The sequence below is a fragment of the Pipistrellus hanaki genome (assembly GCF_964339955.1).
Source record: "Pipistrellus hanaki genome assembly, chromosome: 1".
NCBI lineage: Eukaryota > Metazoa > Chordata > Mammalia > Chiroptera > Vespertilionidae > Pipistrellus > Pipistrellus hanaki.
The window spans coordinates 10,246,394-10,264,677 of NC_140503.1; the positions used below are offsets into that span (position 1 = coordinate 10,246,394).

At 46.4% G+C, this 18,284-nt stretch overlaps 1 protein-coding gene across 3 annotated transcripts in view; it reads right to left on the reverse strand.

Moving 5' to 3' along the window:
- TDP1 (tyrosyl-DNA phosphodiesterase 1) overlaps positions 1-18,284 on the reverse strand; it is a 49,501-nt gene that overhangs the window by 15,034 nt on the left and 16,183 nt on the right. For all 3 annotated transcript variants that reach the window (XM_084884098.1, XM_084884097.1, XM_084884096.1), the window contains exons 7-14: positions 15,966-16,058; positions 13,003-13,161; positions 12,207-12,285; positions 11,032-11,217; positions 10,111-10,159; positions 9,204-9,270; positions 7,804-7,911; positions 799-901 (exon numbers count right to left, since the gene is read on the reverse strand). In XM_084884098.1, the coding sequence (XP_084740224.1) occupies positions 799-901; positions 7,804-7,911; positions 9,204-9,270; positions 10,111-10,159; positions 11,032-11,217; positions 12,207-12,285; positions 13,003-13,161; positions 15,966-16,058 (844 nt within the window). The remainder of the gene's footprint in view (positions 1-798; positions 902-7,803; positions 7,912-9,203; positions 9,271-10,110; positions 10,160-11,031; positions 11,218-12,206; positions 12,286-13,002; positions 13,162-15,965; positions 16,059-18,284) is intronic.

Here is an 18,284-nt window from a genome sequence, read left to right on the forward strand (position 1 = left end):
CTTTAGAAGATTCAAATTCACAGGAAATGGACCCGATGGCACCAGCAATCCTGCTTAACGAATGGATGGCTGTGCACTGCCTGTGTCCCACTAGCCAGTGTCTTTCCGAGGAGGAACCCACCTCCTGGCTCCCCTCCCCCCAGCTCCTTCCCAGGCACAGGGCTCTGCTGTCTCTCAGACAGGACACGCACTGCTCTCTCTGGCTGGAAGCCTCATCTCCCTGGATGATGGGTTAGGCTCCTACTCCATGTTCCAGACTACGGTCCAATGTGATCTTCTCAAAGAAGCCTTCCCCAGCCCCTCAGGCAGATTACATGCTCTGTTGTGTCGTGTTTCACAACATGTATTTAAATAATGTCAATACCTTCCATCTCTATTCAGGTATATGGATCACGAGCCACATGCAGCTCTTTGGCCCCTTGAGTGTTCTAACACCACCTCTTCAAAACAGACTCACTCACCCAGTACCGGAAACCGACTTCTACGCATGAACCATGAAGTTTCAATCGTACTGTATGTGCGCGCCCACACATGGCATTTTGTGGAAGAGCCACACTCAAGGGGCCAAAGAGCCACATGTGGTTCCAGAGCCTCGGTTTGCTGACCAGAGTTATACAGTCCTTGAGAGCAGCGGTCCTGCTGCTCATCGGCACAGGCGGTGGGTGAGAACCTGCCCCAACCTCGGTCAGGTCACCCCGACTAAGGAAGAAAACATAAACACCCTCTTATCACTGATGTTTCTATCTCCCGCTCTCCCTTCCTCCCTGAAATCAATGAAAATTTAAAACGTGAACTTACCAATGCCGACGGGAGGAAAAGGACGCCGAGCTCGTAGGAGCGGATCATCAGCTGGGCGCCATTCTTCTCCAGCGCTCCCCAGGCGGCCTTGGACAGGTTCGCGCTGCAGGGACGAGGACAGAGGAGCTCACTCAGGGAGGCCTGTCGGAGCAGGACAGCCTTTCACAGCTGCAAGGGCGGCGTCGGCCAAGCACGAGGGGCCGCAGTCAGGCTCACTCGGTTCCGGGCAGAGGTGCTGTTACAGCCCTTGGATGTCTCTAATTGCTAACATGGGACAGCTTCACCCTCCTTGGCCCTGTCCCCAGGACAGCCATTAAAGCAATTATCTTTCTACAAAGATTCTTTTTTCTGTCCAAACCCTTTTAATTTTCAAGACCCTGGTGTGGCCACAATGTTTGCTTTTGTTGTATATAAAAGTAGCAATCGGAAAAAAATGATGTCAATATCATCTCATATACTATTAAAGCACCGCATCCTTTATTTTGTCTTTTGTTTTGGGCCAGGTATGCTAATTTCCACTTTCAATCCAAAGAAAAGCACTAATTTGGGGTTTGTATTTAGGAAAAAAAGTGGTGCACTTAGACATGTTCACAGGGAAACGAAGTTCCAGACATCACAGCAGGCAGCGGAGGGAGGAAGGAGCTGGGTCTGAGGCACTAGGAGGGCCCTCCGGGTGACAGGGGACTGGCTGGGCTCTCAAGCATCATCCTAGTGGTGCTCTAACCAAGTGCCACAAATTTAGTGGCTGAAACAACACAACTTTATTACCTTCCGCTCTGAGATAGGGCCTGATGGACCAAAGGCGAGATGTTGGCAGTTTCCTGTTTCCTCTCTTCACGTATCTGTAGTCTGATTCACTCAAATGATCTTAACTGTTCTTTTTATATTACACCAGAGGCCTGGTGCATGAAAATTCATGCACTGGAGGGGGGAGGGTCCATCAGCCCGGCCTGCCCCCTCTCACAGTCCAGGAGCCCTCAGGGGCAGGAGGCAAACTGATGATCAGGGGAAGGCAATGACCCATCACACCTCTGCTGCTGCCACTGCCGGCAGTGCAAGCCTCAGCTAGCCCTGGTTACCTGCGCCACGGGCGGCTAGGCAGTATCCTGGTCTCCACCCACTAAATGCCAGAAGCAACCTGGTTCTCACCAGTTCTCCCCTCAGCCCCCAATTAGCAGGTTCTCAGACCGATTTATTGAGTGGAGACCTGGGCAGCAGCGGGGCTGAGGGGACTGGATGCTGCCATCTTGTGCTGTGGGCACCACCATCTTTGAGGGCAGGGCAGCAATTAGCATATTTCTTCCTTATTGGCTGTGGGTGCTGCCAGCTTTGTGACGGTGTGAGGGTCAATTAGCATATTTCCTCTTTATTAGATAGGATTCTTTACTAGAGGCCCAATGCACAAAATTCATGCAAGAGTAGGCCTTTGCAACTGTAGCAGCTGCCTCCATTCCTCCCTCGCAGCCCTGGCTGCTGCCTCGATTCCGTGGCTGCAGCCCTGGCTTCGTCCCGGAAGGACGTCGGATCTAATTAGCATATTGCGCTTTTATTATTATAGATTCTTCTAGACCAGTGTTTCTCAGCGGGAAGCACTAGTGCCCCTGGGGGGCATTAGCAATGTCTGGGGACATATTTTGTTTTCAAAGTGGAGGGTGGGCTGCTCCTGGCATTTAGTGGGTGGAAACCAGGGATGCTGCTAAGGATCCAACAATGCACAGGACAGTCCACAGGACAAGGAGGGGCCAGGCCCCAGGTGTCTACGGTGCTGAGGTTGTAAGTCCTGCCCTGAACCTCTGCTGCTGGGTGTGGTTTTCTCCACTGCCTGCACGTCCCTTCCTCATTCTCTCTTCACTTGCCTCTTCAGCCACTCTCTCTGTTGCTGCCTTTCCCACCGCATGCTTCCCAATGTTCTGCCACTGGCTCCACTCTGCTGCCTCCTCTCCCTCGGGACTTTCCCACTCACCAGTGTGGCTATCACCTTGACAACGATGACTCCCAGAGCTCTCCTGCTTTTTGCCCCTCATCCAATTTCCAAATGGCCTCTCCAATCCCGAGCTGGATTTCTCTATGGGATGTCACACTGTCATCTCACGCCCCATAGTCTGAAGCGTGAGCCTATCAGCATGCCTTCCCCTCCGAGAACCAGCTCTCTCCTGGTTCCCTTCTGTCCAGCCTCGTTTGGTCAGGCTCAGAAACCTCAGGCCTTCTGGGCTTGTCTGCTCCAGAGGCAACCATGGACAACCAGACACCATGCTGCTTTACCCTTGTAACACCTTTCTATTTCCAATCAATCTCCCTCGTTCAGTCCTTTTCTCCCCAGACTCCAAATACATCGCCCTCTGTGGTTTCTCGGTCTGTGTCTAGCTCCAGTGGCTCTCAGTATCAAGGCGTCCTTTCCATTTAAACACAAAACAAACGCACTGCCTGGCCCTTAGGACCCTCCGCAGTCTGACCAAAAGCAAAGCTTTTCAATCTTATTTCCCATCATGCCTTTTCCCAACTCCTCTCTGAACTGAACTGAATTACCAACTGCCTCCACATCTTGGCAAATATCATCCATAGTGCCTTCACCCTGCCCACCCTGTGGCTATATGAGCCCTTTCCCCCACACACCCGTATCTCTTTCCAGAAACTGTCTGTGGAGACTCCAACCCACAGATGTCTCCCGAGCGAGTCCTGCAGATGTTATGCAATCAAGAAACATGTGATTAATTCAAGAAAAGAGACTAATAGGCAAAGGCTTAGAAGATACGTTTATCAAAACTATTTGTTCACTGTGGTTAGGGAATTAAAACCTTTAAAGTCATAAATCCAGAGAAAACATCAGATTGTTGACAGGCACGAGAGGCACAGCAGGGTTCATGGGGAAGAGCAGAGCCTGAGCTCATGTTTGGTCACAATTAGGGCCAATGCTGCAGATCTCAATATGGGAACGCACCTGCCTCATGTCCGAGAAGGTGAGTCAAGTCCTGGGCACATGAATGATGCTCAGTAGATGTTAGTTTTACATCACCAGTATTTTGCTGAATTTGTGGGAGGGGACCTTTGGTCCTTCTCTCTGGTGTGACTCACTAAGCAATGGAATTCAATGCAAGGCAGGTCCACCCAGGCCTCCCAATCCCAGAAAGTGCTGTGGGAGATGGGTCTAAAAATCATTCACCCAACTGCCTCACGGATTTCACAATCCTTGCACAAGTTCCCACGGCAGAAACATAGTGAGCTATTTTATTTTGTAAAGGAAGCTAAGAGGATTTGGTCCCGTTAATATACACATCCCCTCCTACGCCCCAACTTTGGTAAATTCTCGCCTGAAGGTATTTTTTCCCATTGACTTTGAGAGAGAGTGGAAGAGAGGGAGGGAGTGGGAGAGGGAGAAACATCGATCTGAGAAACACACATTGTTTGCCTCTCACAGTGGTCCAATCTCAGGGCCAAGGATCAAACCTGCAACGCAGGCACGTGTCCTTGCCCAGGAATCAAACCCTTCAGTCTGCAGGCCAACTCTCTAACCACTAAACCACATCCGCCAGGCCACATCTCCCAATTTTTAATATGAGTGATAAAGTGAGAGGAATTTAATAGTGTGGTGAAAATTAAACCAATTCTGCAGATATACAAAAATCATGTAAAATTAACTACCAAAGGGGATACAACATGTCAGCTGTGTTTTGGGGATTACAGTGTGTTAACAAAGAAATGTCAGCAGGAAAAGAAAAATGACATTGATTATGACACGCGTTTTCCCAGACAGATTAGCGCAGAGCATGATGGAAGATCAGATCCTTGGGTGTGGGCTTCTGCAAGTGACTGTGACAAATCACCAAGCACATTCTGAAAATTATTTGCAAACTGACTTCCTTGCTTCGTTCCTTTTTTTTTTTTTTTTTTTTAAAATATACTTTGATTTCCTACAGAGAGGAATAGAGAGTTAGAAACATCGATCAGCTGCCTCCTGCACACCCCCTACTGGGGATGTGCCCACAACCAAGGTATATGCCCTTGAGCCAAACCAGTCAGGGCCTGACTTCCTTCTTTAGTCACAGGCATGTTATGATCACTAGCAAACGCTTTCCAGTCCACACTGAGTTCAGTTTTCAACCCAGCCGCACCGTCAGTCCCATCATCAAAAGGATCCATCTGTACGTGACCCCATAAGTAGAATCACGTGGCTTTAGAAGCTATCACATCAGCATCCCGAACCCAAAATGACAAAAATATTGTCAAGCAGGATCAAAAGTGGCTTGGCAAATTTTAGGTAAAAAAATTGGTTCTTAGAACACACTACCAAAGAATTCCACCATGTTTTTAATATTGATAGTAACCGATGTGATCACTAAAAACTGCTATTTCAATTTCTACTGATATGTTCCATTATTTTGGTCATCTCCTATGGTGGAAAGACAAAATTTGGAAAAGTTTTCAATAAAAAGACTATGAGATGTTTGTTAGAGTGAGCCCTGAGAGATTATCTTTTATAATGGTCCTTTGAGTTTAACAAAACCGAACCAAACCAAACCAAACCAAACCAAACCCTGAGAGTCCGTTATTCAAAGGAAGCATTTAAAGCGACAAAGGTCAGTAAGGGTCTCTAGGTGAACCAGGATTTACCTGCACTCTCCTCCCTCCATCCACGATTGTGGTGGGACTCTGAAAGGGGTGTCCGGAACTCGTGGGGTGCCAAGGAACATGGCACAAAAACCAATCTACCCAATGACATTTACCAATATTGTTTTTTGTGTGTGATCCAATTTGATTTTGGACTAAAAAACTCAGGCAAAGGAGAAAAAAAAAGGCGATTTATTCCTGAGTCAGAGGAAGAGACATTAGAGAATTGCACAGCTATGCTGACAGCAGAACATCTCTTATATTTCCTCCAAAAGCCACGGTGGCTCCAGAGTCAAGCACTTATCTCCCTTTCCCCCAAAGTGGCAGCACCAATATCTTGGCTCATCCCAACTATCCCGGAATGCCTGTAAGTTGCTAGGCAACTGTATCAGGATTGCTCTCTGCCCACCCACAATTCGCAGCTTTCACACTCGTTCTCACTGGCTTTGCCAATTACTCCCAGGCACTGCTGGTCATCCAAGGTCGCCTCTTCTAGCTCATCCTCTTGCCTGCTTAGTCCGGTGATAAAACTTAAACACTGTATTTGTCATCATGTCCCAGCAATTTCCATAACAACAGGCTGCCATCAAACACAGCATGATTTCATGGTAGGATCAAAAACTATAAATAGCTTTCCATAAAAGGACCCAGACAAAAGAGAAAACTGCCAGCCAACATGACATCTAATAAGTTCTAATTGATTAGAATAATTTTGAGCAATTTTTAAAGAAACCATATTAAGTTTAGAAAAGACTATATCTATGGACAAGTCTTTAGGTCACATATTATACACTGATATGTCATGTAAACAAAACAGATACAGGTTTTATAAGCTGCTTTTTTGTTAGTTTTTAATTGAATTTATTGGGGTGACATTGGTTAATTATCTTATAGAGGTTTCAGTTGCACAATTCTGTAATCTATCACCTGTATACTGTACTGTGTGTTCACCACCCTAAGTCAAGTTATAAGCTGTTTGCTTGAATCTCAAGAGGGCCAATGGATATGAGCTTAATAATAATGTGGTAACTAGCAGTTACTACAGTCAAACTGTTAACTAATATTTAATACAGACTACACTTTATTTATTTTTAAATATATTTTTAAAATATATTTTATGGATTTTTTAACAGAGAGGAATGACGAGGGATACAGAGTTAGAAACATTGATCCCCCATCTACCCATCCACATGGCCCCTCCCTTCTTTCAGGTCAGTCAGTCAGGCCTTCCCTGACTATCTATTTGATGAATAGTCGCCCGCCCACTGGACCCAGGCACTCACTACCCTAGGGCACAGTGCTGGAGGGTGTGCCCGGGCTCGTAGGCCCTGGTTTAACCTCTGAGCTCCTGTTCCCCTATCTGTACGGGGGTTTTGACAGCTACACTGTAAAACTGTTGTGAGGACAGCGAGAGTGAGAATGCAATGTGCTTAGAAGAATGTTTGGAGCTGACAGTCAGCAGTGTACAGGCACTCGAAGGGTCAGGAGACCAGGAGAGGCCGGCAAAGCTCCAGGAAGAGATGAGACCAGCCCTGAGCACAATTCTTTCTCCATGGGCAGCTGCTGGACAGGCAGGGAGAGACAACAGAGGGATCAGAAGAGGAAATTTTACAGGCTGCTGGCAAGACGTATTCAGGGGCAAGGAGGACAGCCTGACTGTTTCTGGAAGCACATGTTGGGAGTACAGGACAGAACGGTGAGAATGGTGTGGCCAAAGTCTGAATGACAGGCTGAGGACAGGACTCTGGGCTTCAGTCCATAGGAAGTGGGGGAGGCTGCTGAACACAGGACAATGAGGAAAATCCACGTTAGTGAAAGACGAATGGTCATGGTCAACTGGACAGGTGGCCTGGGAAGAGGACAACCATGTGACGGGACAGCAGAGGTGACAGTTTCAGAAGTCCAGGTGATCAATATCTAACCTGGTAATTTCAGGGGTTAGAAAAGCAAAGTCTGAGGCATTTCAAGGATGAGTAGGCTTTGATGTATATTTCCAAACACCCACTTGCCCACCTCAACCACAGAACAGATCCTTCCTGGTGTCATCACCTCTGTGTCTGTTTCCCGACATCCCTGAGATTGTGAGCATCTCAGACCCACTGTGTAAATCTTACTGTTTCATCTGTGTGTCCAGCACCCTCAGGAAGGTCCTTTGATAATGCTGGGATGCTGGGTAGATCAGCTCATGACTGCGTTCTCTACGAAGGGATTAGTTATGGGCCTCCTTTAAATAAGGCTCATGGAAGGCACACACATGCGTGCGTGTGCGTGCACACACACACACAGACACACACACAGCAAAAACTAATGGCAATTCAGAAAATCACCTTTTGGAAACCATTCAGTATTCAGAGCAAGAGTTACAAAACCCCTACCATTAGGAATGTAAGGACTATTTACCTTGTGACAAGGAACCACGCGATCTGACTGAAGTCTGGAGAGGGTCTCATGTACGTCTTGATATGTGGCATGGCGTTGCTGCGGCCAGACGTCTCAGCTGACCATTTGCTAGTGACAGGAAAGACACAATCACCGATAAGAAAATACAAATCGGTCGTCCTCCTAATATTAGCAAACTGCACGAAAAGCAGAATCCTAGCATCTGAAAACCAGAGCACACAGTTCTCTTCGATATGACCTGTGATATTTTCTTAAACTCTGTTCAGACAGAGTAATGCATGTTCATTTTAGAATGTAGGTATGCAGACAAATAATGTACCTCCACTCAAAAAAGTATCTCTTGGCGTCTATGCCATGAATACCCACATGCATGCAAAAACTATTGTGCTTTCAGCAGCATGTCCTCACATTCTGTCTCCTATCTGGACTGTTTCTAAAAGCTCACATGCATTACTGAGCAGAGGCTCAGTAAAAGTTTGCTGATAAAACAAAATACAAAATGGGAAAAATACAAAAGAGTATGACTATCACAATGGAAAGTTGAAAAGCAGGGGGATAAATCAGAAATACCTGAGTCAAATGCTGATATTTGCATATCTTGCATTTGGTTTCTAAGTTTCCAACATTGTAGGACTCAGGGGCCGTGGGGGAAAATGGCCTGTCTCATGAGGTGACAACCCTTGCTTATCAGAAGTCGGGTCTCGAGAACAGACTGTCTGCAGAGACCGATCAGGACTGGGCCCATCATCCGATGATGCAATGCACTGGGAGGTGCTCCATTGAAGAAACATCCTCTGGAAGGAACCACCTCCCGAGAAAGCATTAAAGAAAGGCTCCTGATGGCATCCCGGGTTAGACTGAAAGCTACTGGGATGCAAACTGCCTTCCTTTCTGGCTGTCCCGCAAAACAGTGGCCTGGAACTGGGACCAGCCTGGAGCACGCAGATGTGCGACCACTGCAGCGAGGACAGAGGGCAGTCATTTCACTCGTCCATTCAACCTCGGACTGACTCTCCTAAAGAGCCAAACACCGCTGTGCATGCTCGGGGAGGGTCCCACCCTCAGCAAGCTTGCAGGACGCAGGGTAAGACTGTGTGGAGAGAACGACTGTATGTTACATACTGGAAACATGAGCTGAGAGGTACTCATGTGAATTCTCAACTACCCAGCATGTTCTTTTATTTATCGTTTGCTTTATGTGTCCATATATAAATAGAAATGCCACAGAGATAAATTTTACTCTTTGGTATTAAAAATCTATTCCAAAAAATAAAGTTCAAAACCTTGTTTAAGATGATTTCTATCACTTAACATATGTAGCTGAGCCCTATTATGTAAGGCTCTTTAAATAACATCTTGTTCCTAAAGCTGCAACAGCAGCATTCGAGCCAGTTACTTACTGGAAGTAGGCATGGAGCCAGTTCTGCTTTTCCGCTGTCTGGATGCTGTAGGGAAGAGAGCCCCCGGCTTTTGAAACAAGAAAAATAAATAATAAAACAGATGCAATAGAATTTGAGGATTCTTCATTAAGAAGCATAGTAAACAAAACCTATAGTAAACAACAGTGAGAAAGTGAAAAGGGGAAAAACAACACTGCTTCCATTTTTCATCTTAGAAAACACTTCCTGGACAGGAAATGCCTGCACTTGCACCATCTATGTCCTCTCAGTGGGCTTCCTTTCTGAGAGATGCGTATTAGTGCAAGTGTTCACTGTCTGCAAAGGAAAGGGGGTAGGGGATGGTCATTTAATATCTGCAACCCCACAGACTTGAAGGGTTAGAAAGAATCCTGGCCCAACCTGCTGTCCTCATTCTTAGCCTCCTTCTGCAAGATGAGGTGTGGAGCGCCTCTGTTTTAGCCTAGGACCAGGGCAGGTGGGGCAGACTAGGATGAGAACTAGAACTGGAGAAAAAGATTAGAGCGAGGCATGCTGGGGCTGTTCTGAAAGGGCACGGAGCAGGAGGGGCAGCTGGTTTCATCTGGATGACTTGCCTGGACAGCCAATCTGTTGGTGGCAGAGGCTAGAGCGGCCCTATTGGCAGAAACGAGATGAGCAGCCATTCAGAGGGGACTGTGAGGGCTAAATAACATCTGGGACCTGCCCACCTGCACCATCTTGGGAACATGACCAGTGCTCAATGTCCCCGTCTTCATGATTCTTACCCAGTTAAGAGAAAGATCACCTCCAAACTTCTAACCCATACTTTCCTCATCCCAAGGGGGAATGAGAAAAGTCTTTTAGTTTACCAGGGCATTTGTGAAATATACACAAAAAATAACATTGTGGCAGGCTTCCCAACAATTACCTGGATACCCTTCTAAGCTGGTCCGCACATTTTCCACAGAAGGATAGATCTAAAAAGAAATATGAAAAATTCCCAGTGACACTTGGAAGGTACCATGTTGAAGAAATTATTGGTCAAAAGGAATGCTGATTAGTTTTTAAGAAAATGAAATATTAATTAAAAATACTGAGAGGCTTAGGAAACATGCTCTAAAATTTCAAAAGTTCCCATCTTACAGTAAAAAAACCAGAACTTCTGGTAATTAATCCTATATAATAAAAAGCTAATATGCAAATCGACCAAACGGTGGAATGACCGGTCGCTATGATGTGCACTGACCACCAGGGGGCTGACGCTCAAGGCAGGAGTTGCTCCCTGGTGGTCAGTGCACTCCCACAGAGGGAGAGCCACTCAACCAGAAGCCGGGCTCATGGCTAGCAAGTGCAGCTGCAGTAGCAGGAGCCTCTCCCACCTCCATAGCAGCGCTAAGGATGTTCGACTGATGGCTTCCAGACTGTGAGAGAGCACAGCCTGGGCTGAGGGACCCCACTTCCCCCCAGTGCACAAATTGTGCACCAGGCCTCTAGTTTGATGATTAGAAAGCACACTTCCATTTGAGTTTTTCCTCTGACATGCCACAGTAACACTGAATTGAACGCAAAATTAACTACTAACTCAAAGGTGTCTAAGTACCTAATAATGCTTGTAAGTCTGCAGGCCATGCCTTTCCAACATCTTTTCCTGGGCTTGACAACCTGGAAGGGACAACCATTGCTCAATGATGGCTGACGCGGAGCTTTGGCTGAACTTGATTTCGATTACTAATATCACCGTATCCATCCCACCCACTGAATCAAACCCTCTGAGGAAGACTGACTGTCGACTGACTCCTCTCCTGGACGAGAGAATGCAGAGGAGGGACGCTGGAGGAGGAGCACTCACCAGGTGAAGGGGAGCTGTGCTTTTCCCGGGAACCCTGCTTTCCCTCCCCAGGGTCACCAAGGTCTCTTTGAATTCTGCACACAGCCATTTGGACTCGTCAGCCCCCATGGAGCCGATGCTTGAGAACTGGCCGATGACGGGCCACGCCTCGGCCTTAGGTATGGATGAGGCGTGCTCTCTCAGGATCTGTGGAAGGGTGACAGTGGAAGCCACAGTTAGGACCAGACCCAGGTGTGGGCATCTACCTGCCACAGGGTGCACTCAGCCAGAGCGCTCTACCCCCTCTAGGTCAGGACCCAGTCAGGGCACCTGCCCGGGTGGCGGGCTCAATCCTCAGTAGGAGGCGAGCAGGAAGCAGCTGATTGATGATTTTTCTCTCATCACTGTTTTATCTCTCTCTCATTCTCCCTTCCTCTATGAAACCAATAAAAACATACTATAAATAATTAACTAACAAACTAACTAAACAAATAAATAAATAAAGATGTTGCCTGCTTTCAGCTGCGGTCTCAGTTAAAAATAAAAAAAGAAAAAAGAAAAAAAAAGAAAAGAAAGTTAAAATTTTCATTAACCAAGGGGAATTCTTACATAACATAAATAATTTATGGAAAAAGAGGTAAGGCTTTGAACAAAAACATTTTAGGGACATTATATTATTGAGGTCAGTAAACTGTTTTCTAAAAGGCAATGAAGAAGACATTAATCTTCAACTTGCTAGTTGTTTTATTTTGTGAAAGACCTTTCTATGTTTATTTTCATACCAGCAGCAAATGTGATTTTTGTAGTAACAATTCTCAAGGGCTCTGGTTTGGTAAACAAAATATAGCTAATGGTTATAGCTTCTACTCAACACTACATTCTATTTTATTAAATTTGTATGCTAAAAGTCCTTGATATGCTGATCAAATGCTACAAATAGAATCTGATTATCTCTATTACAAAACATATAACTAAAAGTCCATTTAGAACAATCAATATCTATAGAATAGGCAAAACAAAACTTTAAAAAATTACTGAAAACGATTAGGCAATCAAATTATCATGTGGCTACTATTTGCTCAGAATTGTGCTAGATATATTCTAATGCTGCCATCAGAACATACAACTATAAATAAAAAGGGAGATAATACACATTCAATTTTTAAAAAAAGTTAAAATAGTAAAAATTCTGTTACCTTCCGAAGCCTAAAGTGCCCCCAGTTATCTTTCTGATTTCCTTGAAAGCGTCCTGGGGTTGATCCAATGAGGTAAACGCTAGAGATATAAAATGTAAATTACAGAAAGTATCGATGTGATTTGTGAACCTCCAGTCACAAAATACCAATGAAATGTTGTGAGGCCAACCTGTTTTCTTGGGATACTTCCTCAGAGGCGTAGCTGATACTTAACCTCACTGTCAAGCACACCCACTACAGCACCTGCAGGGGGAGGGGGCCAGGCCAAGAGCCGGCTCATGTGCAGAGTGCCCCAGCAGGAGGCGGAAGGTGAGCAGGAACATCCCTGCCTCACTTTAGGGCAGTGGTTCTTAACCTTTCTAATGCCGTGACCCTTTAATACAGTTCCTCATATTGTGGTGACCCCCCAACCATAAAATTATTTCCGTTGCTACTTCATAACTGTAATTTTGCTACTGTTAATGAACCGTAATGTAAATATATATGAGATTTCTGATGGTCTTAGGCGACCCTGCTAGCGGTTCTCAACCTGTGGGTGGAGACCCTGCTAGCGGTTGTAGAGCCTAAGACCACAACATGAGGAACTGTATTAAAGGATCGCGGCATTAGAAAGGTTGAGGACCACTGCTTTAGGGATACAGAACCAGGAGACGCACAGCGACAACCTCCTGCTTTCATCATGTCACGAAGGGCGGCCGAACGCACTCAGCCTCCTTCCAAGATCCTGCGTTCCAGACCCTGTGTGGCTCTCAGGTGTCACCTGCTGTGAGCATCAGACCGAGAAGAGGGCACGTACTTGGTTTCGGAGAGGTCGTGGGCCTGGAGGATGTCCACCCACTCCTTGAGAGGAGGCGCGTTATAAGCCATCAGGTAGCTGATGAGATCGGCTTTGAAATGTGTTGTCGACTCTCCAGACCCGTGGGTCAATCGTGGGTACAAGGGGCTCACCCACATCCTGGAACGGGAGAGAAAGGCCTATCAACAGCCGGGAAGCCACTGGTCACAGGGCTTCTCCCATTGACTCTGCACTCACCTGAGGAGGGGAATTCTCACTGCGTCTCCACCTGGTGAGCAGAGATCCTTAAACATAAATCTGATCGTGCCGCTCGGACAGTTTCCATCACATTCAGAATTATTTTTGAAGACCTCACTGTGCGTTTAGACTCAGTAAGATCTAGCCTCTGCCCACCTCTCCCAATCCAATCCCCTCCATGCTCCCTCTCATCCAGTCACCACACCTTCTTCTCCTCCTTCTTCCCATGCCTTACATACGGCTTTCTGAGGCATGATGACAACAGTCAATAGTTTTAATCTCAATTCTGATAGCAAACCCATACCACCTGTAGTAACCCCAGCAAGAGTGTGCCCATGACTTTATCAACGTGGCTCTTTAGTCAAGTGGATAAAAGTTATACTGAGAAAAATGAACGAACAAATCTACTATCAATAAACAAACACATCATGATATATAAGCTAGAGCAGTTGGGGGGTATTTTTATAACATATACATTCCTTGTGCCTGGAATGACTATATAGCACATTTAATGATATTAGATTAACACAAACCAAATACTACAGTAAATGAAACATTAACGACGTCTTTCATTTCATCAATCCTTTTCCCCCAAAGGAAAACAGGGGGGATGTTGGGTGAGAGCCATGCTGTACGATGACTTTCTAAACCGGATTCCGAGGTGTGAGGCATTTTCACACTTCCCAAAATAAGATGAGAAAATGGTCATGGGACAAATAAGTTTAAAAGTTAAACGGTGGACCAAGGGGCGGCTGGAAGGGATGGCAGGGACACCTGTACACAGAGCAGGGTCAGCAGGGCAGTGAGGAAGGGGACACAAGGTAATCAATCGCCTTTAAATGTCTTTCTTAAAAGATGACAACGCACTGCATGAGGCTGCAGAACCTCGGGGAGGAGAAGCTGGACGAGCCCGAGAGCAGTGCCCAATCTGGGGTTGAGAGGGAAGCTGCAGGGAGTGTCACACCTTTGTCCTTTTTGAGTTGTAAACCATGTAAAGCTACTATCCAGCCAATGATTTTTTTTTAACTTAAAAATATTTTTTTTAAATGAAGGAATAAAAATGAACAGCCCAATCCTGTCCTTTAATCCCTGCCTGCACAACAGCCACCCCCTGAGAAGCCTAAGGAAGCCTGGCTGCTTCTGAACTCGAGCTCCTGGCCCCAGAAGGAGCAGGGGGCCGGGTCAGAGCCTCTGGGTCACAGAAGACCGAAGGCCGACTTAACAGACTCAGTTCATTACGTTGGCTACCGTTTCCCCACAAAAAGCTCTGTGAGCCTCATTTTTTGTTCTGTTTTTGATGGGGCTACATATAAGTCATAAGCCCCCAAGCCCAGCTCTGCAGCTTAGATGCTCCTGAGGTAGCAAGGCATAGTGAACCCGAAACTCAGTGGGCCAAGAGGGTCTGTGCTGAGGCCCCCAGAGAGGGAGGGGCGACAGCCTGGACCCTGAGCCCATCGGATTACACTGCATTTTAAGTGGGACTCAAACCAGAACAAGTTTAAAGGAAAACCATCAGGAAGTGGGCACGGGGCTCAAAGCCACCAGGTGTGGTGGGGGAGCGGAGTGTGGAGTGGGAACAGGAGGTGCTGGGCTCAGGGAAAAGACAGGCCATCTGCAGGAAGAGAGGTGCCTCATTATCTACACCCACACAGGCCGAAGCAGGCTCCGTGGGTGGAGGCTGCAGGCTCTGTATTCCAGCTTGACCCCCGGGGGACATGGACTCAGTCAGCTAATACTTCCCACTGTAGGGGTTCTAGCACAGGCTGGGCAATGAACTGTGGCAAGGTCTGTGGAGGAGGATGACAGTGAATTTTTGAACCCCGAAACACTGCTAGATGAATGCCTGAGTTTCTTCTAACACAGAAGGCTGTTAACCAGCTCTTAACTTAACCTCCTTTACCAGAAGGCAAAGACGGACAACATGGCTTAAATGAAAGAAAGGTGAGTTACAGCTAGTCACAACGAAGGGCTTGCCCAGAGGGAGAACAATGGTTAAAATCTGATTTGCACAAATCCCTAAAACTAAACCCAAAGATAAAAAGCTAGACCCAGCATCCGTGCACAAGGACAAAGAGTCGGTGATATAAACTAAGCCAGAACCACCTCACGCCGGATTCCCTGAGATTCACAACCCCGTGAACACAGGAAAGGCTTTAAAATCACACCCGTGCAGATGTGCTTCCTGGGAAACTCCAGGGATTGGCGGGAGGGGAGTTTTTAGCACTCTACTAACCCCAGGTTTTCCTGGTGCCTCCTGGGAAGTGGCCAGCCTGAGTCCAAGTGGGAGCAGCGGGGAGTGGAGACCAGAAGGCTATCCAGTGGGTCTTAGTGGGAAAATAATGGGCTTAGACCTGGCACTTAGCACCCTCTTTCTGGCCTCAAAATACTTGGATGGACCTGGCTGTAGTGTGTGTATGATCTCTTTTCATAAAAAACGAAAAAACCTACTGTGTGTAGATATTTATCTGTGTGTCTGTGTATAACAGGCAGACATGGATGATTATGCTACACTGTTAACATTGATTGCCTCAAGAGAGAGAAATTGGGGGAGGGAGATACTAAAGGAATACTATCTTTTTCACTGCATGTGTGTATTTTTCCTATGCTACGTGTGTGGGATTTTTACAATTAAAAACAGAAAAACAAAAGAATAAAGCAAACGTCCTGGCCTTTGCCCTGCTTCCGCACACACAGCCACTGCCGCAAAGCAAACAGAAGCGACGCACCCTTGCGTCTTCTGGTGCCAGTCCTCCCGGATGAGGTTGGAGGTGTGTATGACCACCCGGAGGCCTTCTTCGTACTGCAGGAGCATCATTTTCCTTTAAAGACAGAAAGGCATTAACGTTACTCAAAAAATGTAATACCTTTCTAATGCAAATGTAAGAGCTAAAGGAATTCTTCAAAGGCTTATATTACCCACACGTTTAACAACTATAACCCTCCTTTCTTCTACACATTACCGAAGTCTGCTTAAGTGGTAGGTAGAAAACGACCTCCCAAAATGCTCCGAGTACCTGGTGGTCCATGGACATTTGCCCCGCCCCCTCCACAGGGCCAGTCCTGACACTTCAGACCCCTCCCTTCCAGGCTGGCCCCTTATTATCTTCTCAGCATCATCTGTTCCTATTAGGGACAATAGGAACCTTCTTGCCCTATGTTTTTCTGACGTTTGGTCACAAACCCTTGCTATGTCATTACTAGCATTTAAAAAATTGCAAAAGAATAAGTAATAAACTCAACAGTGCATTGCATATATTTAAGTTCAGTATTGGTTCATGGAACTTGTTTTGTAGACTGAAAGGTCAAATGTACTTTTCTTTTTTAAGAATATTTTTTATTGATTTCAGAGAGGGAGAGAGAAACATCAATGATGAGAGAGAATCACTGGCTGTCTCCTGCACTCCCCTTCTGGGAATCGAGCCCTCATCCTTGGCATCTGCCCTTGACTGGAATCGAACTGTGACCTCCTGGTTCATGGGTCGATGCTCTACTAATAAGCCACACTGGCTGGGCTCAATGTATTTCTTACTGTGGGTTGTAGTTTAATAAGAGTGTGAAAGAGCCCTAGCCAGTGTGGCTCAATGGATAGAGCATCAGCCTGCGGACTGAAGGGTCCCAGGTTCAATTCCCGCTGGGGGCACATGCCTGGGTTGTACGCCTGATCCCCAATAGGAAGCAGCCAATCAATGATTCTCTCTCATCATTGATGTTTCTATCTCTCTCTCCCTCTCCCTTCCTCTCTGAAATCAATAACGAAATATATTTTTTAAAAAAGCCAAAACCGGTTTGGCTCAGTGGATAGAGTGTCGGCCTGTGGACTGAAGGGTCCCGGGTTCGATTCCGATCAAGGGCATGTACCTTGGTTGAGGGCACATCCCCAGTAGGGGGTGTGCAAGAGGCAGCTGATCGATGATTCTCTCTCATTGATGTTCCTAACTCTACATCCCTCTCTTTTCCTCTCTGTAAAAAAAAAAAAAAAAAATCAATAAAATATATTTAAAAAAAAAAAAAAGTGTGAAAGAGCCTTCATCTCCATGCTCCATAGATGCCGCACTTGTCACCAGTGCACCTGGGCTTGAGGTCTGCCTTCCCTTTTCTTCTCCATTAACTCAAATCACGGGGCTGCCCCACGCCTCCAGTCCTCAGACACACTTCTCTTACTTTAACAACAGTGAGAGGGAGGGAAGAGTGGAGAAATAAGAGCTTTCCATCTGAAGTGGAACGTGAAGAATGAAGCCCTTCCTACCTCACAGGGCCGCTGTGAGGTGAGGTACAATGTGCACTCAGGTGGGCGTAAAACACTCTCGCCTGTGCACTCCCACTCGTCCTTCAGCGCCTTCCTTTCTTTCGTCATCTGCCTGGGATGACTTGTAGCGTCTGCTTGTTTTCTAATTGTTTCGGAATCTAAGCGCTCTCCCTACCCAACCAGAGTCTCATTACTCAAGGCACCAACGCTGCTCTGACTTTTTATTTCTATTGAGGCCAACATGCTACTTCATGTCTACTGGCGTAGGTCGGTTCACACAGGGAAAAATAAACAACATGGATACTGTTTGGACAGCGTGGAGTCAGCATAAAAAGATGCGGAAAAGAAAGTAAGGACAGAGAATGAGATTTAGCTCCTGCCACACTGAGAACGTGACATGAGATGGCAAACGGTAGATGAATGCAGAGCTGCAGAAACGACAGCTGGTGGGCCAATCTTCCCATGTATGACATGCGTGCCTGAAATCTGGGCAAATTTATGTCACCGTTACCAAACTAGCAGCTGACTGCCATTAAGAATAAGCCAGCTATGAATCCATGCTACGAGTTTTACAAACATTCCCATTAAGCACCAATGATAGAGAAATCAGGCACGAACATCAGTGTCAGTGAGACCCGCAAACAGAACCGTGGACGGATTCAGGGGGAGTCGCTCACATCCTTTCAGAGACAAAATAGCGCATGCCAATCAAGTCACAATTTAAAATGGATAAGAAGAGTAAGAAATGGGTCTCCCTCGAAGAGTGCTGACCTGCATGTTGCCTTCTGAGCTGTGGGGA